This window comes from Scyliorhinus canicula, chromosome 9, assembly GCF_902713615.1.
Source record: "Scyliorhinus canicula chromosome 9, sScyCan1.1, whole genome shotgun sequence".
In the NCBI taxonomy this organism is placed as follows: Eukaryota; Metazoa; Chordata; class Chondrichthyes; order Carcharhiniformes; family Scyliorhinidae; genus Scyliorhinus; species Scyliorhinus canicula.
In genome coordinates this window covers 153580313-153605149 of record NC_052154.1, presented here as the reverse complement: position 1 = coordinate 153605149, position 24837 = coordinate 153580313, and the positions used below count along the sequence as shown (strand labels likewise).

The window sequence follows — 24837 nt, the reverse complement described above, 5'->3', positions numbered from 1 at the left end:
ATTTGCAAAGCAATTTTGATATAACTGAGCAGCTTCCTAGTCCATTCCAGAGAGCAAGTTACGAATCAGCCGCATTGGCGTGGGTCTGGAGTTACGTATAAAACCAGGAAAAGGACTGCAGATTAATGAACCAGATGGATTTTTACAACAATCAAGTGGTTTTATGCTCACCATTACTAAGATTAGTCTTTTTGCTCCAGATTTTTATTTAATTAACTGAATTTGCTACCATGGCAGGATTTGATCTCACAACTCCAGATTAGTTATCCAGACCTCTGGATTACCAGCCCAGTAACGTCACCATCAGGCTACTGCAGACTTTCAGAATGTGCTGCTCAGTTGGTCATAATAGCCACTTGCGGCACATTCTCACTGCCTCGTCTGGGTCCAAACGATGGCCTCAGTCATTTTCTACCTCAGAATGGTGCTGTTTAGCTCGGTGGATAGCAACCATACCTATGAATCAGTAAGCTGTTGGTTCAATGGCCACTCCAAAGGAGAAGAAAACCTAGCTTAATGGTCTAGTGCAGTATTGAAGGAGTGCTGCAGGGGCTGGTTTAGCACAGTGCTAAAGAGCTGGCTTTTAAAGCAGACCAAGGCAGGCCAGCAGCACGATTCATTTCCCGTACCAGCCTTCCCAAACAGGCGCCGGAATGTGGCGACTAGGGGCTTATCACAGTAACTTTGTTGCACAGCCAGCCCCTGAACCCCCACGCCATGGTGCGTTGGGGCTGGCACGCTGAAGAAGTTCCTCGAGCATGCGCGGGTTGGCGCGGCCCAACTGCGAATGCGCGGGTAGGCGCGGCGCCCATTTGGTGCCAGGAAGGGAGGCTGGAGTGGCATGAACCACTCCAACGCCGTGCTGCACGCCTGTGGGGGCCCTCAACCATCCTCCAAAAAAGAGATAATCTCATTATCTCCTTGTATGTAGACGCTTGCTGTGTGCAAATTGGTTGTTACATTTCCTACATCCCAACAGTGACCGCATTTCAAAAGTGATTCATTAGCAATGAATTGGTCATGAAGGCGCTATCGAAATGCATGTTTCTTTTTTCCATTTTAAAATAGAGGCTGTTCACCCTAGTCCATGCATGCCCTAACCATTAACCCTCCTTTACTCCAATCGGGTCACAACTCCCATGTGAAGCACTATGGGGATTGATTAGCTTTAATTAAAAAATCACATTAAATATGTCCAAAGGATAGAGTGCACAAGGCTTGAAGCTGTGGAACAAACTTAGTCTCAAAAGTATAACATTAATTAATTTGAGTCAACTATCAAATGTTTTAAAATTCATTCTTGGGGCCTTGCTTGCAAGGTTGGTATTTACCGTCCATCCCTAATTGCCCTTGAGAGGTTGGTTCCAAGTTTTCTTCCTGAACGGAACAATTCGCTACACAATTGGAGACAGTAATTAATGACTTTTTGAACTGTCAGTTGGGATATTGGCAACGGTAGAAAAGGAGATTGGACATAATTAATTCCAACCATGCTTTGTAGCTCTTCTGAAAGGAGTTTAAGAGCTTTGGATAAATTTACTCAATTTTCTTCAGGACCTAATAACCAGTGATGATGGTTTTGGATCACAGTGGGGTAGGGGAAGGGAAAGAAGTTGGGAACAGATCACACAAACTATTGCTAAAAATACCACGGTAACTAAGGGCCCTTAAGTAAACAGACTTGAAGCCAGCAATCCTCTTGGCAATGTTAGTCATTGATTGAAAAACGACTAAAAACTGCACTTGATTATTTCCCTTTCATGGTCACCTCTCTGAAACCTACAGTTTCCCTCTTTTTATGATTGAGACCCGCAGATGATGGTGAAAGAGCGTGGCTGATTACAGAGAGTCAGGATAGGGGAGAGTGGTCAATTTTCAATTCCCAGTTCTGTTGATTTTTAATGGGAATGAAGACAAATCCTTTCAGTAGCGGGAAGTTGACAACGGGCAGTCAATCACCACCTGGAGATTGACGCTCAGGCAGCAGATTTTAAACTACCCACCCCCCCACCCACCCACCCATTGCCTCTTTCAAATTGTGATCCTGACACTTGACATCTGATGTGAACCCTTCCAGAGAGGAGCAAAGGATGGGGTCAAACAGCTAAAGATGTTAGATTTGAAAGAAAATTTCAAAAGCAAAAGGCATAGAGGTGGGGTTTTGCGTCTGTGTATGTCTGTGTGCATGTTGGGAGATGTTTGTGCCATGAGAGACTTTCATAAAATGATTGCAATCCTGCCGGGTTATGTCATTTACCTCCAAATTTAATAAATCACCAAAAAAGGCAATAAACCCCCTCCTGTTCAGTTGCTGGATGTGTGACAATTCTGTGTGGTTCAGGATGAATCATAAGAACAGGAATTACACAAGACGTTTAGCAGTGCATTATCCATCAATCCTGCAGTCATGGACCAGCACACTTTCAAATGACTTCATCCTACTAGAGAAGGAAAACGATGGCGCCTAGGACTGAGGATGAGTTTCTTCAGTCAAAGGATTGTGAATCTTAGGAATTCTCTGCCACACAGAGCTCTGGACGTTGAGTGGAGTTGAGATAGAAGACCAGTCATGAATTCACTGAATGGTGGGGCAGGTTCAAAGGGCTGAATGATCTATCCTCACTTCTCTTATGCTCTCATTGAGGGAGGCAAGAGGGAATGAGTGCTTGTCTCAATTTTCCCAGCCTAGTGAATTGGAGGAAGGTCTGGCGGAGTTACATCGGAATGGCTTGCTGGCACATTCTCACCTTTGGGTACCTTTCCAAGGGCAGGCAGAGAACAGTATAGTCTGCCCACTCCACTGATGTGGGCTGCCAATTAAAGCAATTGAGACCTCCCTTTGCAACGACAAGTATTTTATCAATGTCAGAGAGGGTTCCCACGCTATGCAGAGATGACCAGCTAAGTCAAAGTGACCTCCTGTTAGTAGTCCAGGGGGGTCCATTGGAGCCGGACACTCCACACACAATTACAGGACCAGGGGGGTGAATGCTGCAACCTTGTCCATCACTAGTCCTCAGAGCGGGTTTTCCTTCTACCCTGGGTGACATGGTAGCACAGTGGTTAGCACCGTTGCTTCAGAGCGCCAGGGACCTGGGTTTGATTCCCGGCTTAGGTCACTGTCTGTGCGGAATCTGCACTTCTCCCCGTGTCTGCGTGGGTTTCCTCCGGGTGCTCCAGTTTCCACCCACAGTCCAAAGACATACAGGTTAAGTGGATTGGCCATGCTAAAATTGCCCTTAGTGTCCAAAAAAGGTTGGGTGTGGTTGCTGGATTACAGGGATAGGATGGAGGTGTGAGCATATGTCGGGTGCTGTTTCCGAGGGCCGATGCAGATTCACTGGGCTGAATGGCCGCCTCCTGCACTGTAAATTCTATGATGGAACCTGATACAAGTATCCTTATTAGCTGACATCTCTGCAGACAGCCAAGGATATTTCATGTCGATGCACTCTCGCACTCACTTATCTGTCTCAACAGTATCCGCCTCTCTCCACAGAGCTGGACAGCATCTGCTTGCAGTTGCCCTCTATGCCAACCAGCACCCCCAGCTGCCTGGGTACCTTTTAAATATGGCGCTGGGTTATGATGGCGAGACACACAACTTACAGTTCACCACACTGCATGATTCCCTGGAAAACCCCGGGTGCATAATTTATCAGCCCAACATTGCGTTATTCAACAGGTTTTTCTACTCAGCACTGTGGCGCGAATCCCTCTGAATTCTCACCCCTCCAACGTGACTTGGGGCCCAGAGCAGAAAATCTCGACCTCTGTCCCTCTTTTATCCCCCTCTTTCTCTCTCTCTCTCTCTTTTTTGTTTAATTTCTTTTCCTCTTTTTTTGTCTCCCTCATTGTTCTCGGTCCATTTTATCTCAATTCGCCTAATTTGAGTTTTTACTTAATGATCTGATTTCTCTTTTAGTGTCTGATTATTGGCGCTGGACCTTGTGGGCTGCGAACGAGCATCGAACTGGCTTTACTGGGGTGCAAAGTGGTGGTGATAGAGAAGAGGGCGACCTTTGCCAGGAACAACGTCTTACACCTATGGCCATACACCATTCAGGATCTGCGTTCCCTGGCTGCAAAGAAGTTTTATGGCAAGTTCTGCGCAGGGGCGATAGATCACATCAGTAAGTACCTTTCTGAACACTTGGTAACTAACTTCCAGCTCCCACCTTCAAACGATGGAAGGTTTTCTTATTGAGCAGTCAAAGAATAATAGAACAGCACAGAAGAAGGCCATTGTGTCTGCTCCGACCCTCTGAAAGAGCATTCTACCTAGGCCCACTCTCCCACCCTATCCCCATAGCCTTATAACCCCACCTAACCTGCACATTTTTAGACTGTGGGAGGAAACCGGAGCACCTGAAGGAAACCAACGCACACACAAAGAGAAAGTCAAATTCCACACATTCACCCAAAATCTGAATTGAACCCAGGTCCCTGGCGTCGAGAGGCAGCAGTACGAACCACTCTGCCACTGTGCTGCTGTTTACACGTGATCCCAAACATCCTTCGATATTCTCACAGCCAAGTGAATTTTTACTTGTTAATTTTTTCACCATTTTAGTAAGTAGAGGATTAAGAAAGTAAGCACCATCTGCACCAATGCTAATTTTGGGTTAATTTGCTGTATTCTGCTAAACAGCCATATTTCTGATTGAATGATTCTCGTCTCTAAGCGCTGTTTGTTTTCTTTTTGCTGATTCTCTGTGTTTTGCTGACAGGTATTCGACAACTTCAGCTAATCCTGGTTAAAGTGGCACTGCTACTGGGAGTGGAGATTCAAGTTAACGTGGAGTTGGTGCAGTTACTGGAACCACCCGAGGATCAAGAAACCCAAAGTGCGTTCACAATTATTCTCTCTCTGCTTCTCCCCCTTTCTGCTCCACAAGTGGCAACTGGAATCGTAGTCCAGGCCTTTGTGTGGTAAGCTCATTGTCCAGGCTTTTCCAGCTGCCAGCTATTCAACCATGGTGCACATCATCCATTTGTCACCTGGCATCTGTCTGCTTGCCCCCTTTCCTGGTGGGGGTGATTGGACAGTACACGTGGGACTCAAGTGATATTTCCCATGGCCTTGGGTTCACTGAATCTAGTCACAGATTCCCAATGGTCAGTTTAGTTGAGTTTGGGTGTCACCCATGACTCAGTTTAGTAGCACACTCGCCTCTGAATCACAAGGTTTCAGGTTTGAGTCCCACTCCAGGCTTTGAGTACCAAAATCAAGGCTGACACTCCAGTGCAGTACTGAGGTAGCACTGCACTGTCAGAGGGAATGTCGTTCAGCTGAAACATTAAACTGAAGACTCATCTGCCTGCTCGGGTGGGTGGAAAAAATCCCTGGGCACTATTTCAAAGGAGAGCTGGGGAGGTATTCCTAGTGTCCTGGCAATCAACATCACAGGAAAACAGATTATTTGGTCATTACTGTGTGCAGTTTTGGTCTCCTTACTTGAGGAAGGATGTACTGGCACTGGAGGGTGCGCAGAGGAGATTCACTAGATTGATTCTGGAGTTGAGAGGATTAGTTTATGAGGAGAGGCTAAGTAGATTAGGACTATACCCATTGGAATTTAGAAGAATGAGCGTGAATCTTATGTATAAAATTATGAAGGGAGTAGATAGGATCGAAGCAGGGAGGTTGTTTCCACTGGTGGGTGAAACTAGAACTAGGGGGCATAGCCTTAAAATAAGGGGGAGCAGATTTAGGACTGAGTTGAGGAGGAACTTCTTCACCCAAAGGGTCGTGAATCTGTGGAATTCTCTGCTCAGTGAAGCAGTTGAGGCAACCTTGTTATAGAGATAAGGGTTGAAGGCCGACAAGTCCCAGGGCCTGATGGCCTACATCCTTGGGTCCTAAAAGAAATGGCAGCAGAGATAGTGGATCCATTGGTAATATTCCAAAATTCCCTGGATGCAGGCAAGGTTCCAGTGGATTGGAAAATTCTAATGGAACCTCCTTTTTTAAAAAGGAAGGGAGGCAGAAAGTAGGAAACTCGACCAGTTAGTGTAACATCTGTCATTGGGAGATTGTTAGAATCCCTTATTAAGGAAGTAACAACAGGACATTTGGAAAGTCAAAACATAATCCATCGGCGTCAGCCTGGTTTTATAAAGGATAAATCGTGTTTGACTACTTTGCTTGAAGTCTTTGAAGATGTAACAAGCCAAGTGGATAATGGGTTCCTGTAGCTGTAGTATATCTGGACTTCCAGAAGACATTTGAGAAGGTGCCGCACAAAGATTTAATATACAAGATAAGATCACATGGGATTAGGGGTAATTTATTAGCTTGGATAGAAGACTGGCTAACCAACAGAAGGCAGAGAGTCGGGATAAATGAGTGTTTTTCTGGTTGGCAAGATTTAACTAGAATGGTGCCACAGGGCTCAGTACTCCGGCCCTAACTATTTACAATCTATATTAATGACTTGGATGTAGGGATAGAGGTACTATAGCCAAATTTACAGATAGGTGGGATAGTAAGTTGCAATGAGGAAATAAGAAATTTACAACTGGATATAGATAGATTAGGTGAGTGGGGCAAAATTTGGCGGATGGAGTTTAACATGGATAAGTGTCAGATTATCCATTTTGGTCAGAAAAATGGAAAGGCAACTTGTTATCTAAATGGAGAGCACCTTCAGAGTTGTCCGGTGCAGAGGGATCTGGGTGTCCTTGTGCATGAATCTCAGAAAGCGAGTATGCAGGTACAGCTGGTATTAAGGAAGGCAAATAGAATTTTGACCTTTAGAGCTAAAGGGATAGAGTATAAAAGTAGGGAAATGTTGCTGCAACTGTACAAGGCACTGGTGAGACCGCACCTGGAGTACTGTGTAGTTTTTGTTCCCTTATTTGAGGAAGGATGTAGTTGCATTAGAGGCAGTTCACTAGATTGACTCCAGAGATGAGGGGTTTTTCTTGTGTAGAGAGATTGGGCAGTTTAGGCCGAAACTCTCTCGGGTTTAGAAGAATGAGAAGATATCTCGGGGCGGTGTGGTGGATAAGTGGTTAGCACTGCTGCTGCTCAGCACCAGGGACCCTGGTTCAATTCTGGTCTTTGATGACTCTGTGTGGACTTTGCACGTTCTCCTCATGTCTGCGTGGATTTCCTCCAGGTGCTCCGGTTTCCTCCTACAGTCTAAAGAAGTACGTATTAGGTGGATTGACCAGGCTAAATTGCCCCTCAGTTCCAAAGGTGTGCAGGTTAGTTGGGGTAATGGAGTTACGAGGTTAGGGCAGGGGAGTGGGCTTAGGTAGGGTGCTCTTTCAGAGGGTCAGTGCAGGCTCAATGGCTTCTCCTGCATTGTAGGAATTCTATGGTTCTATCTAATTGAGGTATATAAGATCAGAAAAAGTATTGATTGAAAGTAGATGTGGAGCAGATGTTTCCTCTTGTGGGTAATCCAGAACGAGAGGTCATAGTACTAGGATAAGGGGTTGCAGATTTAAAACAGAGATGAGTGGAAATTGTCTCTCTCAAAGGGTTGTGAATCTGTATAATTCACTACCCCAGAATGCAGTGGTTACCGGGACATTGAGTAAATTTAAGGAGGAGATAGGATTTTAAATTGGTAATGGGTTAAAGGATTAAGGAGAACAGGCAAGAAAGTGGAGTTGAGGCCGAGAGCAGATTAGCCATGATAATATTGAATGGCTTTAGGGGCTGAATTACCTACTCCTGCACCTAGTTCTTATAGCTGGGCTATAAAAAGCACTATAGGAATGCAACTCATTTCTAATGACCTTGTAGACACAAGGATAGAAGTTTAACTGTCAAAGCCTGGGATTATTGATGGGCAAATTATGTCAGAATTTTGCAGCAAGACATGCTGGTTGCCAAACACAGAATTATAGAATCTTACAGTGCAGGAGGAGGCCATTTGGCCGAGACCGAGTATTGAAGCTCTTTGATAAAGCTCTCCAATTAACCTCACTCCCCCCAAGCAACCCCTGCCATCCCTCCCCGTTCTTTCCCCATAGCCCTGGAAATATTTTCTTTTCATATATTAATCCAATTCCCTTTTGAAAGTTTATTCCTGAACCTGCTCCCACCGCCCTTTCAGGCAGCACATTCCAGTTCATCATAATGAGCAGCATAAACAAATTCTCCTCGTTCTTTCCCCACGCCCCAGGTCCTTTTGCCAATTGCAAAGCTTTATTTGCTTTGGACTTCAGGCCATTCACCACACTCAATGGAAAGTTTTGTGGGCTCTATGGAGCTACAATGTGAGGTCCACAAAAGATGATAATGTGCGTCTCCTGCTTGGCATTGTACAATGTCCTCTCCTATCCTGTCAAGGTCAAAACCATTAACATTGCCTTGCATGCAGCCCTGAAATCTTTTAAGGTACAAAAATTATTAGGTTAATTTGTCTTTTTCACAAGACCAGTGACAAAGTATAAGGGGACATCTGCTAGACCATAAAGTTGAAGAGCTAGCACTAACAGAGCCATGATGGGCCGAGTGGCCTTCACCTTCAGGCTTCTTCGAAGCAAAACTGCTGACTTAACAGTGACTGCTAAATTCAGCTCCTGTTTTCATTATACTGTGTCCCACAGATCTTAATGGGGTGTTTAATAACAGCCAGCTACTTGTGTTTCAAATATAAATAAATGTTCCCATGTGCTAAATAAACAGATGCAAAGAAAATGGAGTCAGAGGGCAGGTTGAGGACAGGAAATCAATGTTTTGTTAAAAAGCTTGGTTTTTGCTCTCCGTATGTGGGTGTCGCTTAAGGCCTGCGTTTATTGCCCATCCCCATAGTCAGCCTGAGAGGGTGAATCCCCACCCTGAACCACCCATCGAGGGGTTTGAGACAACGGGGTGATTTCCTCGGGCAGTTGGCATGAGGCAGGGACAGTGGGTTTCCTTCCCAAGCGGGTATGACTGAACCCGTTAAGTTTTTTTTCTGGACAATCCGACAGCTTGATGGCCATTTTACTGAGCCCAGCTTTTAATTTCCGGATTTCCTTTCTGTGAACTGAATTCAAATGTTCAAGTTCTCAGTCTGTCTTGGTGGGATTCGAATTTGAGTTCTCTGGCCAAGTTGGTCCAGTGAAAGAAGGCAGCTCATCCCCACCTTCTCGAGGGCAATTAAGGATGGGCAACAAATGCTGGCCAAGCCAGCAGAGCCCGCATCACGTAAAAATGAAAAAAAAAACACTACATGGTATAGATACTGAAAATAAGCTCAAAATTATTTATTGCGCGTAACTTGAGAAGCCCCATTGGACAAAAGCACAGAGGGTGCTCATTATGAATCTCTCCTCCTGGTGGAATGTGGCAGCCATCGGTCATTGGAACAGGAGGAGACCATTCAGCCCTTCGGGCTTGTTCAGCTATCCAGTTAGTTAATGCCGTTTTGTCCTTCAATCTGTTTGCCTGGTTTTGCGTTGCGCCCTTGAGCTAGCAATCTCGGTTTGGAAGCTCCAGCTGAACCCCAGCATCCACAGCCTGTGGAGAAAGAGTTCCAGATTTCCACTGCCCTTTTTGTGAAGGAGTGGTTCCTGATTTCACCACAAACAGTCTAACTGTAATCTGAAGATTGTACTCCACTTGTCCCCACCATACTTTCTCTCTCTCTCAACTCTGAGAAATCCTTTAGCATTTTCAATGCCTCAGTCTGATTACCCCCCCCCCCCCCCCCCAACCTCCCACCATAACTTGAGAGAATACGGGGGCGATTCTCCAATATTGGCCCAAGAGTTTGTGCAGTTGTGAACGCCGTCGTGTTTCACGACAGCGAGAACCAGGCCCGGTCACGTGCGATTCTGGCCCCCACAGGTTGGGCCGTGCCAATCTGCGCATGCGCGGGGGACATCTTTTGCGCGCCGGCCCCGACCAACATGGGGTCGGTGTTCCGGGGCCGGCCGTGCCAGGAAGTAGGCCTGGGGGGGGGGGGGGGGGGGGGGGGGGGGGGAGGTGAAGAGTCCGGCCCGCCGATTGGTGGGTCCCGATCGCAGGCCAGACACCTTCAGAGACCCCCCTCACCCCGGTGAAGGAGCCCCCCCTCTTTCCCCCCCAACCGGTGAAGGAGCCCTCCCCCCCCACCCACCCCACAGGCCACACCCTGACCGTTCCCGCAGCATTCCTGCCTGCAGCGACCAGGGGTGATTGACGCCGGCGGGATGGCCGCTCGGCCTATCCGGGCCGGAGAATCGGCGGCCCCGCCAATTCCAGCGGCCCATGGCTGCCGACGGAAAGGGCGCCGATTCTCTGCACCTTGGAGAATCGCGCGCCGGCATCGGGGCGGTGAGGCGCGGTTGCAGCTATTCTCCGGCCCGCGCGGGGCTCAGAGAATCGCTCCCTACAATCCTATATCTATGCATTGAAGCAGTTAATTCCAGCTGGTCCTCTGAACTAATTTTTAAAGCCTTGTTGGCTTCTCTCAGTGGGCACTCGCTGCCTTCTGTTATGAAATTGTGACGCACATCAGGGTATCGGTTTCATCTTCTGTGCCGCCAGTGGTCATCTAAAACCCTCCATTTGTTCCACTGAATCAGAACAACATGATGTACAAATGATCTGCACGCATTAAACATGCTCATGGCTCCGGGTATTCAAAGTACCTGTACCTTGACAAATCCATTGAGATTTCTTCAGTTACATGTGCTCCATCAAGCCATCTGGGCATTCCGTTTTTAATTTTGCGCCGTTCCATAGTCGATAGACAGGGCAGATATTTCCGTCACTGACTGGCTTGTCTGGATGTGATGTGTGCGCAAAAGTCTGGCGAGAGATGTCGGGACAAACCCAGCCTGCTCCCCTCTGCAGTCCGCCTTCTGTTCCTTTAGTTCAGGGAGGAAAGTTTTTTTTTCTCCACCCCCAGTGTCAGATCAAGCAGAGTTTCTTGGTATCTGTGTCATCCACTATCTCCAAAATAAGAAAGAACTTGCATTTCTATAGCTCCTTACATGACCTCAGGAAGTCTCAAAATGCTTTCCGGCCAATTAAGCACTCTCTTTGAAATGGAGTCACTGTTGTGATGTAGGAATCAAGGAAATCAATTTGTGCACAGCAAGCTCCCACAAACAGCATAGTGATAATGGGTAGATAACCTGTTAGCACTGATGTTGGTTGATAGATAAATATGGACTCAAGACGCTGGGGAGAGGCAACTCGCTCCTTGAAATAATACCACTGGCTCTTTTATTGTCTGAAAGGATCTCTGTTCAATATTTCATCCAAGGGACTGCACCTCTGACGATGCAGTTCTCCCGCAGTACTGCTTTGGCATTGTCACCCGAGATCCTAAGTTATGCCCTCAGGTTTTGGGGATTGTGATTTGAACCTGTGATCTTCTGACTCTGAAGCGGGAGTGGAAGGGGGACTAAATGCGCAGCTCTTTCAAAGAACCGGCACAGAAGAGATGGGCCAAATGGCCCCCTTCTGTGCGGTATCTGGTACTATGCTCCATCCTGGTCAGCTTGCACCTTCAGTGTCCCGTTTTATTTGCGAAAACATATGGGAAACATTCCTGAAAACGCAACAGAGAAGAGTCATGAGCTTAGTTCTTGGGATGAACAGTGAGGAAAGATTAGGAAAAGCAGGGTATTTTACCTTGAAGGGACCTTGTAAAAGTATCTTATATTTTAAATGTTCGTTCTCAGGATATGGATGTTTCCGGGACATTTATAGTCCATACCTAGTTGTCCCGAGAGGTGACGATGAGCCACCTTCTTGAACCACTGGTAGTAGATTTGATGCGGCTGAGGTAAGCTGCTTCAGCAGGCAGTCAAGAGATATCCACATTAATGTGGCTTTGAAGTCAGATATAAGTCCAGAGTGGGTCAGAATGGCAGGTTTCCTCCGCGAACGGACCCTGTGAATCACTTTGATTTTAAGACAACTTCGCGGCTTTGGGGTCACTTTCAATTATCCTGATTATGTTTACAATTATTTAGTTAACAATCCGCTTTTATTTTGGATTTCGAGCATCCACTTTATTTTCAGGTGCGGGGAGGCAGCAAGGTGGCACAGTAGTTAGCACTGCTGCCTCATGGCGCCAGGGACCCGGGTGCGATTCCAGCCTTGGGTGACTGAGTGGAGTTTGCAATTTCTCCCCGAATCTGTGCGGGTTTCCTCCGGGGGCTCCGGTTTCCTCCCACAGTCCAAATATGTGCCAGTTGGGTGGATTGGCCATGCTAAAATTGTCCCTTGGTGTCTGTCCTAACCCCCATGAGAACCACTGGGAAACCATCATTGATCTTCCCATGGGAATTGTGGAGTACGAGCTTCCCAGATATGGGGTGGAGGCCACCCACCTGGAGCACGTCATGTACTGATATAAAAGCTGGCTCAAAGCATGGCCTAGATAGATTAATCCTTCCAGCAAGGATTGTACTGGGAGCGAGATGCTGCTTTATGCCGATTTTTCAAGGATTGTACTAGGAGCGAGATGCTGCTTTACGCCGAACTTCGTACATAGCTAAGATAAGATTTTGACCCAGCGACAGTGAAGGAACGGCGATATATTTTTCCAAGTAAGGATGGTGAGTGTCCTGAAGGAGAACTTCTAAGTAGTGATGTTCCCAGGTATCTGCTGATCCTGTTCCTTCCAGATGGTAGCAGTCGTGGGTTTGGAAGGTGTAGGTACACCTACAGTGCTGTTAGGGATGGAGTTCCAGAATTTTTCCCAGCGACAGTCTAGGAAAGGCGATCTAGTTCCAAGCAAGGATGGTGTTTGTGTTTCTGTGGGGCTGCAGTTCTTATGCCCCTGTCCATGTGGATTTGTGAGGTGCTGCTGAAGGAGCCTTGGTGAGTTTGAAGACTTGTTTCACAAAGCCTATTTCAGGACCTGTGCGTTGTGTGATTTTGAGATTTGCAAGAAATACACCAGGATTGTGCCCGTCCATTTTTTTTAGAAATTTCATGTAGATAATATAGTGCGTCGAGAGGGCGCATACAGGAGCTGGGCTTGACTCCTGCTGAATCCAAAGTGGCTGACTGGGCCCTGATTATAACTTTCTCGGAAGATAATAATAGAGTCACCGCCTGGAAAGTATTTCTGGCACTACAGGAATGTCAGCCAGCAGCCCATCCAAACAGATTGATGTTCTGAGTGGCCTCTTCAAGTTTGCCTGAGTATTCAGCACATATTTCAAGTCAATTTTAACACGGTGCGTGAAAAGATCATCGAAGCAATAACTGCCCAGGAGACCGTTCCACATAAACACTTGTCATAATTTAAACAAAGCTATGAATAGCAACACTGCTTCCCTTGATTAGATAAGCTTACACAGCCTAATTCCTTTACTCTGTTTCATTAGCGTCTGACTTCATTGGAAATGAAAAAGGGATTTAACTGTGAATTGGCTGAATGCTAAGAAAAGGAAAACTCCTCTAGGTTTCTCCAAATGCAGCAGTCACCGTTAAAGGTGTTAATTAGAGGCCATGCACACAAACAGCACCAGTTTCTAAAAAGCAATCCTTGGATGTGGCTGTTGCTGGCAAAGATGCATTTATAGACACCCAGAGGAGCTGGTGATAGGCTGTCTTCTTGAACCATTGGTTGCAGGTTTGATGGAACAAAGTGTCTTGCTAGGTAACTTCAGAAGCCATTTTGGAATAGGGGGCGGGATTCTCTCGAGCCGGGCCAGAGAATCTCTGCAACTGGCGCGAATCGGGCCACGCCGGCCCGACGCCGGGATGTGTCATTGGCGCCGGCGGGGTCGACACGGCGCCAGCCAGGGGCCGGCGGCGGCGGGAACTCGGCGTGGAAGGGTCGGTGGGGGGGGGGTCCGATGTGGCCTGGCCCGCGATCGGGGCCCACCGATCGGCGGGCCGGCCTCTCTGGCTGGGGGCCTTCATTCTTCCGTGCCGGCCCCTGTAGCCATGCGCCATGTTGCGCCGGGGCCGGCGCGGAGAAGGGAGACACTGCGCATGCGCAGGTTGGCGTCGGCCCCACTGCGCGTGCATGGACCCCGCGACACCCCGTTCACGCAGGGATCAGCAGCTGGAGTGGCGTGGGTCGCTCCAGTGCCGTGCTGGCCCCCTGACGGGGCCAGAATTGCTGATCCTGAGGCCAACGCACAGGCCCTGACGATGGCGTTTCCGACGACATAAACACTTAGCTCCAGGATCAGAGAATCCCGCCCAGGATTAGAGTCACGTATAGGCCCAGACTGGGTAATGACAGCAGGCTTCCTTCCCTGTAGAGGCATTAGATAACTAATTGGGTGTTTCCAGAGGCCAGATTTTTATTTCCAGATTTTATGAAATAGATTTCAATTTTCAGACTCTTAGGGTGGGATTCTCCGTCCGCATTTATTGCCCACCCCTAATTACCCTTGAGAAGGTGGTGATGAGTTGTTTTCTTGAACTGCTGCTGTTTATGTGGTGTAGTTAGACCCACAGTGTTGTTAGGGAGGGAGTTCCAGGATTCTGACCCAGTGACATGCAGGAACAGCAATAATGGGCGCGATCGAACGGCCAGTTTGCACCAGAAAAGCAGCCCCCTGTGATACAACGTGGCCGATAGAAGCCGGGGAAACCTTGCTTCTGGGATCTACCTGGCTCGCAACGTCTCGCACGATCTAACACAATCTGCAAGACGTTGCCACCAGGGCACCCTCCTGGCACTTCCAGCCTGGCACCATGATAGTGCCAATTTGGTACCCTGCCAGTGCCATTTGGGCACCTTGCCATCCAGGTGGCACCTTCCTAACACCTGCATATGGCACACCGGTTCGATCACCACCGCATGAAAAATGCTGACTTGGCACCTTGGTGGTGCCAACCTGGTATCTTGTCAGTGCCCCTATCAACTGGCAGTGCCATCTGGGCACCTCTCCACCCAGGTGGGCAAGGAGCCAAGCTGGCATTTTTCATGCGGTGGTGATCGGGCCGGGGAGGTGTCCTGCGTAGGTGTTGGGTGGGGGCTCGGAGGACCCTCATAGTGAGTTGGGCTTGGAGGTGTCGGGGGTCGTGTTGGGTTCTCGAGATCGGGATGCCATTTAAAAATAGCATCCTAATCTCTTGCTACACTGAGGGGTTTCGGTAAGCAGGTCTCCTCAGTGCAGAAAATGGAGCTATAAGACCATAAAACCATAAGACATAGGAGCAGAATTAGGCCACTTGGCCCATCGAGTCTGCTCCGCCATTCAATCATGGCTGATGTTTTCTCATCCCCATTCTCCTGCCTTCTCCCCATAACCCCTGATCCCCTTGTGCGGCCTTGGCCGTGCATTCCCCACTGAGACCTCCTATCTAACCCGAGTGATGTTTAATAGCGTTGTGTTTCTCGACACTGCAAGTGCTGGGAAACATGCGACTAAGTACGATTGCTATGGGACTTTGTTCCCATTTAGTTAAATTGCGCCCATGGCTCGCAGTCGGGATGGTATGATGCTAACATCTCATCATTAAATTAATAAAACTTTGTCCTGAAATATGTTGAGTTTATTGAGTGTTGTTCGAGTTGCACTCATCCAAGCAAGTCTACAATATTCCATCACACTCCTGACTTGTGCCTTATGGACAATGGGCAGATTTTGGGGAGTCAGGTGTTGTGCTACATGCCACAGTGTTCAATCTTTGACCTAGCTGCCCTTGTAGCTACAGTAATTATGTGGCTGGTCGATGTAATGGTATGTATATAGGCAGGCCAGGGAAGGGTTAATTATTACGTCTCAGTGTAATTCAGACACTGGAGGGCACCACCAGTTCTCAGTATAAATATCAGACCTCAGGGAATGCTGGGTAGTTAGCAAAGGAGGAAGACTGATCACAGCACGAGGAGCAGTTTAGATTAGAGAGAGTTAACACGAGGATATCATTAGTGACTGCTAGATTGTAGATTACCGCTAGACAGTTTCAACATTACTTTATTCCTATTTATAGCTCAGTAGTGGGTGCGAACTTCACTTAATTAATCGTTGTCCAATAAATTAGTTTTAATCAATCTAAATATTGGTGGTTTCTTTGTCATCAACTCAACGAACCAGTCTGGATCAGAAGGCAAAGAACAATGACATATTACAACCAAAGGTAATAGAACAGTCGATGGTGTTCCCAGGATTTATCTCATTGTGTTGGGAATTGCTGAGCATAAATTTAACAGCCATCTTTCCTTATAAATAGATGCATTAGTTGACTTGAGAAACCTGAGAATGTGAAAGGCATTATATAAACACATAAATCATTACCATTATTTATTTTATTGCTTTGTCAGCTCGTATCAGGTTATCTAAATGCGTTAAACATCCGTACAATGTTTTATTCCACAAACCATTGAATTCATTATTAAAATATCAACCCAGTTAGAATTTGTTGATATAGTGAGTTAGTATAAACAGAGTGGCTGTAAGGTTGATGAGGACTATTTACTAATTGCAGAACAGATTGACGTGTAATGCTCTTTACTGTTGGAATAATGCATATGCTGCTGATACCCATAATTTAGGAACAGGATGGCGAGCTGAGGTACGGCCGAGTGATCACCCCGTGTCAGACTTTACCTTTGACGTTATTGTTGGTGCTGATGGACGAAGGAGCAGTTTACAAGGTGAGAAACTCCCAGCAGAGGTTGCTCCCCCCCCCCCACTCACTCTCATTGTCTCTCATCTCTCTACTTTCTCTCTCTGTTTCTCTGTCTGTCTTTTTCTCTCTGGGCACGATCTAACCAAATTTTAACAAGAGGGCAGTGATGAGCATATCTAGCCGGGTGTCTCCCAGTGCTCGCAGTGCCGAGGAAAAACACGCTATCTATTGGGATTCTTTTTCAATTCGGGGCCTCAGCAGGGATCAACCCACCAAGGCTGCACTTAGTCCCGTTTCCTGCACTGCCATTCACTGGAACTCCTCAGTGCAGGAAGAGATCAGGACGCCAATTTTAAATTGCGTCCCCGCTCCCCCGGAGTCCCAACTCACCTACAAGCGTATCCTCGGGACGGGAGGATGCATCCCGTCTCATATGCAGGGCACCCCTGAGCCTAATGCCAGCCTGGCACCTTGGCATTACCAGCTGGCAATGTCACCTGGGCACATTGGTAGTGCCAGCCTGAGACCCAGGTGGCACTGCCAAGGTGCCAGGCTGGCACCAGCAGTGCCATGGTGCCACCCAACTCAGAGTGCAAACACCTGGGGGGCTCAGATCCCCTCGGAGACCCCCACAAGTACGGTTCCATCGGGTCCCCTTTTGTGGGGACCTTCACTGAACGGTGCTCACCCGAGGTCTCCGAGGCAAAGGAATTACATCGCAACTCCTTGCGTAGATCAGGGGGGCACATGTTCGAGTGAGACTAGCTGTCTCACACTAATATGCAGATTTGCCAAATACCGTTCCAGCCCACAATGGGGAAACCTTAACTCTGCATTTGACATGCATTGGCTGTGATCAGGAGATACTAACACTGGTGGCAGGGGCAGGAAGTGTTCTATTCCCTGTGCGAGGTCCCTCACCCCAACAAGTACAGATTTCTCAAATCTTAACCGAATCACCCCACACTCCAAAAAAAATCTGTTATTGAATGCAGCGTCAAACTCCAATGAAAGTTGGCTAATATAACATATTAGAAGTGTTTAAGAGAGCAATAAAATAAAATCATCTGTAAAAGTAAAGAGGTGAGGGCTTGTTTCTGTGAACAGTGTTGAAACAGCTGTGATAATACATCTGTATTTCAGGATTTAGAAGGAAAGAGTTCCGTGGGAAATTGGCCATTGCCATTACTGCCAACTTCATCAACCGAAACACAACAGCCGAGGCCAAAGTTGAGGAAATTAGTGGCGTGGCTTTCATCTTCAATCAGAAATTCTTCCAGGATTTGAAGGAGGAAACAGGTGGGTGTTGACCTACCTCTCAGGGCTCTCCAAACTAAACAGCTTTGCGACGGAAACATGAGACTATACTTTGGGTGGAGTGAAAGTGTCACTTCTCTGGCTGTACATTTTCCTGGTAACCGCAGCAGTTAGAGTTGCTTCCTACGTTTCTCAATCAGTTTCCAATCCAAGCTCCCTCGATACTGCAAAATTCACCCCTCACCCCTGTAGCAGAGTTGCTAGGATCTGTGGAAGGCTGAATCCATGGTTTTCATCCAGGAGAAAGGAGTTGGACTCGGGAAGTAAGAGATAAAATGGCACAGAACCTACAGCAGCGAGACACATATCATTCGGCCCAATTGGTTCATGTTAAGTGTTTATACACCACACAACCCTCTTCCACTCAAATCATCTGTTCCCATTGGTTGGGAAGTCCAGGATAAGGGGCTATTGTCTAAAGATTAGAGCCTGACCTTCCAGTAGAAAAGTAGAAAACATTTGACAAACTAAGAGTGGATGAGTGTTGAAATTCTCCTGCAAATAGATTTAGATTTATTGTCACCTGTACCGAGATACAGTGAAAAGTATTGTTCTGCATACAGTCTAGGCAGATCATTCCATACATGAAAAACATAGGACATACGATAAATACACAATGTAAATACTTAACATCAGGTGAAGCATAAGGAATATTGTGCTACAACAGTAGAGATGACACTTAGAGAGATCAGTTCAGTACACAAGGAGGGTCATTCAGGAGTCTGGCAACAGCAGAGAAGAAGCTGTTTTTGAGTCTGTTCGTGCGTGTTCTCAGACTTTTGTATTCCTGCCCGATGGAAGACGTTGGAAGAGTGAATAACCTGGGTGGGAGAGGTCTTTGATTATGCTGCCCACTTTCCCAAGGCAGCAGGAGGTGTAGACAGAGTCAGTGGATGGCAGTTGGGTTTGCATGATGGACTGGGCTGTGTTCACGGCTCTGTAACTTCTTGTGGCCTTGGGCCGAGCAGGTTGCCATCCCAAGCTGTTGATGCAGCAGATAGGATGCTTTCTGTGGTGCATCTGTAAAAATTAGTAAGAGCCAATGTGGACATGCCAAATTTCCTTTAGTTTCCTGAGGAAGTATAGCCGCTGTTGTGCTTTCTTGGTTGTTGTCGGGATGGATGAGGACAGATTGTTGATGACGTGGCATACCTCGAATTTGAAGCTGTCAACCATCTCCACCTCGGCACCATTGATGCAGACAGGGGTGTGTGCGATACTTTGTTTCCTGAAGGCAATGACCACCTCCTTAGTTTTGCTGATGTTGAGGGAGAGATTGTTGTCATTGCACCATACCACTTGGTTCCCTATCTCCCCCTTATATTCTGACTCATTTTGTTTGAGATCTGACCCACTATAGTCGTGCCATCAGAAACTTGTAGGTGGAGTTGGAGCTGAATTTTGGCACACAAGTTGTGTGTGTTTAAGGAATATAGTAGGGGGCTAAGTATGCAGTCTTGCGGGCCACATATTGGGAACTATCATGGAGAACATGTTGTTGCTTATCCTTACTGATTGTGGTCTAGGGTCAGAAAGTCGAGGATCTAGCTGCAGAGGGAGGAGCCAAGTCCTAGGTTTTGGAGTTTTGATATGTGTTTGGCTGGGATTATGGTGTTGAAGGCAGAATAGTCCATGAATAGGAGCTGCCGTAGGAGTCCTTGTTGTCGGGATGCACCAGGGATGAGTGGAGGACCAGGAGGATGGCGTCTGCTGTTTACTGGGTAGCGGCGGTACGCCCAATTGCAAGTGGATCAATGCAGTCTGGAAGTACGGAGTTGATGGGTGGGATTCTTTGTCCCACCGCACCAGATTTCCTACCCCCAAATTCTCCGTCTCGCCAGCTGGCCAATGGGGCAGACCCATGTTGTCAGGAAACCACCGGAACGCCGGCGCAACAGGGAGTCCAGCCCGATGTTTCTCATGGCTAAGCTCTCAAAGCACTTCAATAATGATAGATGTCAGGGCCACTGGACGGTAGTCATTGAGGCACGTTACCTGATTCTTCTTTGGCACCGCTATGATAGTGGTCTTCTTGAATCAAGTGGGAACCATCGGAACAAGCAATTGCTGCCAGATCAATTATAAATACTAAACCTGAGATTGAGACATTTTTGTTAACCAAAGCTCTTAAAATAATTGGAGCAAACGTAGGTAGATGGAGTGAGTTGCACAGATCAACCATGATCTCATTAGGCAGCAGAACAGGGTGGCGGGTGTGTATGCATTGAGGGTTACGGAGGTTATGAATGGTATTAATGGTTACGGAAGATATGAATTGGTATTGAGGGTTACAGACAAACGAGAGGACTATGTAAATGGAGTGAAGCTACAATCTGTTCAGGATCTGGTTTAGCTCACTAGGCTAAATCGCTGGCTTTTAAAGCAGACCAAGCAGGTCAGCAGCACGGTTCGATTCCCGTACCAGCCTCCCCAGACAGGCGCCGGAATGTGGCGACTAGGGGCTTTTCACAGTAACTTCATTGAAGCCTACTTGTGACAATAAGCGTTTTCATTTCATTTTCATTTCATCTAACTGAATGGCGGAGCAGGCTTGAGGAACTGAATGGTCTCCTCTTGATCCTGTGGAATAATTTCAGTGGTGAAGTGGATCTTGATGATGAAAGTTCTAATAATGAATTCTGTGCTTTTTTTTATTCAGGAATTGATCTGGAGAATATTGTTTACTATAAGGATAACACACATTACTTTGTAATGACAGCAAAGAAGCAGAGCTTGCTGGACAAAGGAGTGATTGTCAACGTAGGTATAACTCTTCCATTATGCAAGAAGAAAGCAAGAGTGACCGTATTTCCTGACAGTAACTGGGGATCACAGTCCAAAATTGTCAATGGTTTCCTTATCCTCCTGACCGATCTTACAACAACACCCAATCCCAACAACAGCTGAAACACAGCCCCAGGCAAAGCTTCATTGAGTGCAGTACACAAATAAATCAGCATACATTCAAAACCCCAACCTCACACCCTGAGGTAAAACTACTGCCTACAAATGTTCACACACTGATGGTGAGTGCTCCTTCATATTCCCACTAGCTTGCAAACTAATTTTGTCACTCTCGCACATCATTACCCATGCATTGCCCTTGCTTCACAAAATATTGCCATTGCAGTTTTCCCTTGTTGCACATTGGTTTTCTCTCTCGTTCCTCCCCTTCTTTTTCTTGCTTTCCTTTCTCATTCTTTTAATTTTCCCTCTCTCCCCTTCCAGGTCTGTGCCCTCCTTCCCTTGCTCTCCCTCCTTCTCTCTCCCCTGCCCACTCACTCCTCCTCCTCCCCCTCATTGCCCACTCTCTTCCTCTCTTCCCCCCCCCCCCCATCCCCGGCACTCTTCCCCCTTTCCTCCTCTTCCCGCTCCCCATTTCCCTTGTTTGGCCCATAGCCCTGGAAATGTTTCCTTTACGCGTATTTATCCAATTCCTTTTTGAAAGTTATTATTGAAATTACTTACACTGCCCTTACAGCAGCACAATCCAGACCATTCCTTCCCATACGTGGTCTGGTCTATATGGGAATCCAGATCCCATGGTTGACTCTGAAATGGCCTAGCAAGCCACTCTGTTCAAGAGCCATATAGGGATGGATAATAAATTTGGCCCAGCCAGAAATGCCCACATCCCATAAATGAATTTTAAAAAACAGAACGAAGCCTCTCGTAACATAAATTTTTTCTCAACTCCGTCATGGTCCTGTTATCAATTTAAAAAATCATGTGTTGGCTATGTCATCTTGCATTGTTCAGTAATTTATGTTCAACAACTTCCTTGCATTTATATAGTGCCCATCCAGTCCTCGGGGCATCCCAAAAATGATTTACAGTAAGACAATTAGAATTGTACGAACACAAGAGAAATAGGCCATTCAGCCCTTTGAGCCTGATCTGTCATTTAGGGCTGATCATGGATGATCCACCTTCCCACATTATTCCCATGTCCTTTATTCCCTTAATATCCATAAATCTCCCCCGTTTCTATGTTCACTTAAATGTTACAACAGGGAACCTCATGTTGGCCTTTACCCTCAACATGCACAGATAGTTCTACCCAAACTTTACCCACCCTGTTCCCAACCCCATTTTCCTTCATCCAGCTGTCCAATCTAAGCTTGAATATTGGCCTCATTTCTGCCCTCAGTCATTATATGGACTGAATTCCACCTCATCATGATTCTCTGTGTGAAGAAAGTTTTCTCCTGCCCTCTTCTCAATCGCCAACATTTCAAACCCGAATCTTGCACTCTTCCCACAACTGATTTCACTGAATCCGATTTATCTTCTCGTTGCCACATTGCAGTTTGTGGGAGCCTGCTGTGCAGAGGTTCGAAGCCATGTTTCCTTCGTTACATCATCATTGACTACACTTCCAAATGTACTTCATTCCACTCTGAAGCTTTTTGGGACATCCAACATTCCAAAAAGGCACGACACAACTGCGAATGTATCTCTCTCAACGATTGCACAGTCAGTAAGGGGGAAGTAATAGACAGGAAGAGACCATTCAGCCCCTCAGACCTATTCCACCATTCAATTAGATGGTGACTGATCAGTATCTTCGCTCCATCTACCCACTCTGGTTGTGTGACCCTTAATCCTTTTCCCCAACAAAAATCTGTCAATCTCCGTTTTTAAGTTTTGACTTGAGTGCCAGCCTCCGAGGCATTTTGAGGGAGAGAGTTCCATGTTTCCACTGCCCCTCGTGTGAAGGAGTGCTTCCTAAAACCCTCCCTAACTTCAAAGAGAGGAGAGGCTTTCTAATGTCACTGACTCTTTGCGTTTTCCTGCAGGATTATGTGGATACAGAAATGCTTCTATGTGGGGAGAACGTGAACCAGGAGGCCCTCCTGTCCTACGCGAGAGAGGCAGCCGACTTTGCCACCAATTACCAGCTGCCTGCCCTGGACTTTGCATTGAACCACAATAACCAATCTGACGTGGCCATGTTTGACTTCACCTGCATGTACGCTTCTGAGAATGCTGCATTAATCCGAGAGAGGTGTGGCCATCGGCTGCTGGTTGCTCTGGTCGGAGACAGTCTGTTAGAGGCAAGTGTATTTTAAACTCTGTTTTTCCCTTTTTTTGGCAGGGTAGTTTGTTTGATGGATTCATCCGGGTTTTCAACATCAGGCACTTCAGTAATTTCAAAGCAGTATTAAAATGAATGGAGTATGGCAACAGGAGGAGGTCATTCAGCTACCTGAACCTGTTCCCAATTCAAGTTGCAATGGCTGATCTGTAGCTCACATCCATTTCTCTTGTTGCCCCTTGCACAAAAAATATCTCTTAATCTCCATTTGAAAGCTCCCAATAACCTCTCAACATCTAAAGCCTTTGATGGAGAGAGTTCTAGATTGCTCCATTCCCTTTTGTGTTTAAAAATACTTCTTGATTTCAACTCCTAAATGGTCTGGCTTTTATTTCACGATTGTGACTTCTTGTTTAAAGACAGAAACATTTAAATAATCTCCCTTCACCTACCTTGCTCTGAGGAGAAACATCTAAGCTTCTCCAGTCTCTCCACATAACTGCAGTCCCTTGTTCTTGGTATCGTTCTAGCCCATCTCCTATGGACACTTATTTCCTCTGGGCTGGGGAATCCTGAAATAATTTCTCTCTGCAGCTACCCCTTTGAGATCCTTAAACCCCTTAATTAGATCACTCCATTGAGAATTTGACCTGTTATGCATTGGTGCCAATCTCAATAGTCAACTGAAGTAAGACCATAAGAAATAGGAGCAGGGGTAGACCATTCAGCCCCTCAAGCCTGCTCTGTCATTCAGTACAATTGTGATTGGGGGGATCAGTGCAGAGTTGATGGGCTGAATGGCCTCCTTGTACACTGTAGGGATTCTATGACTGATCTTCTCCCTCAAATCCACTTTCCTGCCTGCTATGATTTCCCAGAAAAAGCAAAAATCAGTCTCCCACAGATCGGGCTCTCTGTCCCTTTTATACAGAAGACCGAAATGCAGAGCTTTACTCTTTAAATTTCTTGGACATATAGAAGGCAAGGATGCTTGTTTTACCAAAATATGTCCCATAGTCCTTTACAGCTAATGGAGTGATTTAAAAAAAAATGTTGCCTAGGCGAGTGTGAGGCTGGATTTCATGCTCAGGTTTCTGGAGTTGGGGCACAGCCTGGTTACCTTCAATAGAATCCACTTTGTATTAGGTTTTTGTTCTGTGAGATCTCCCAACTACAGGCCACGTGGGTCTTTCCACAATCTAGACTTTGAAGACATGGGGCTGGATTCTCCGATCCCCCCGGCGGGTCGGAGAATCGCCCGGGGCCTGCGTCAATCCCGCCCCCGCCGTGTCCCAGATTCTTCGCCCCCCCCCCCCCCCCGAGATTTGGCGGGGGCAGGAATCGTCCCGCGCCGGTCAGCGGGCCCCCCGTGGCGATTCTCCGGCCCGCGATGGGCCGAAGTCCCGCCACTGACCAGCCTCTCCCGCCGGCGTGGATTAAACCACCTCTCTTACCGGCGGGATTGGTGGTACAGGCGGGCGCCGGACCCTGGAAGGGGGGGGGGGGCGATCTGACCCCGGGGGGTGCCCTCACGGTGGCCTGGCCCGCGATCGGGGCCCACCGATCGGCGGGCAGGCCTGTGCCGTGGGGGCACTCTTTTTCTTCCACCTTCGCCATGGTCTTCACCATGGTGGAGGCAGAAGAGACCCCTTCCCCTGCGCATGCGCCAGTATGACATCAGCAGCCGCTGACCCTCCGGTGCATGCGCGGACTTATGCAGGCTGGGTAGACCATTTAGTACATAGATGGGGAGAAATTATTTCACCCAGAGAGTGGTGCGCCTGTGGAATTCATTACCATAAGGAGTAGTTGAGGCCAAAAAATTGCATGTTTTCAAGAAGCAGTTAGATGTAGCACTTGGGGTGAAGGTGATCAAAGGATATGAGGGGAAAGCGGGATTAGGCTATTGAGTTGGAGGCTCAAAGGGCCGAATGGCCTCCTCCTGCTTCTATTTTCTATGTTTCTATGTTAACAGCCCATTCGTGGATCTCTC

At 47.1% G+C, this 24837-nt stretch overlaps 1 protein-coding gene across 8 annotated transcripts in view; it reads left to right on the top strand.

Annotated features, from left to right (window-relative positions):
* The window catches only part of mical2a (microtubule associated monooxygenase, calponin and LIM domain containing 2a), a 353275-nt gene that overhangs the window by 113274 nt on the left and 215164 nt on the right, over positions 1-24837 (top strand). For all 8 annotated transcript variants that reach the window (XR_005461915.1, XM_038807962.1, XM_038807967.1 and 5 more), the window contains exons 3-8: positions 3926-4133; positions 4731-4847; positions 16413-16514; positions 17633-17788; positions 20466-20566; positions 22606-22863. Coding sequence is in view for 7 of the 8 variants with exons in the window: in XM_038807962.1 (XP_038663890.1) it covers positions 3926-4133; positions 4731-4847; positions 16413-16514; positions 17633-17788; positions 20466-20566; positions 22606-22863 (942 nt within the window). In the remaining variant the exon portion in view is untranslated. The remainder of the gene's footprint in view (positions 1-3925; positions 4134-4730; positions 4848-16412; positions 16515-17632; positions 17789-20465; positions 20567-22605; positions 22864-24837) is intronic.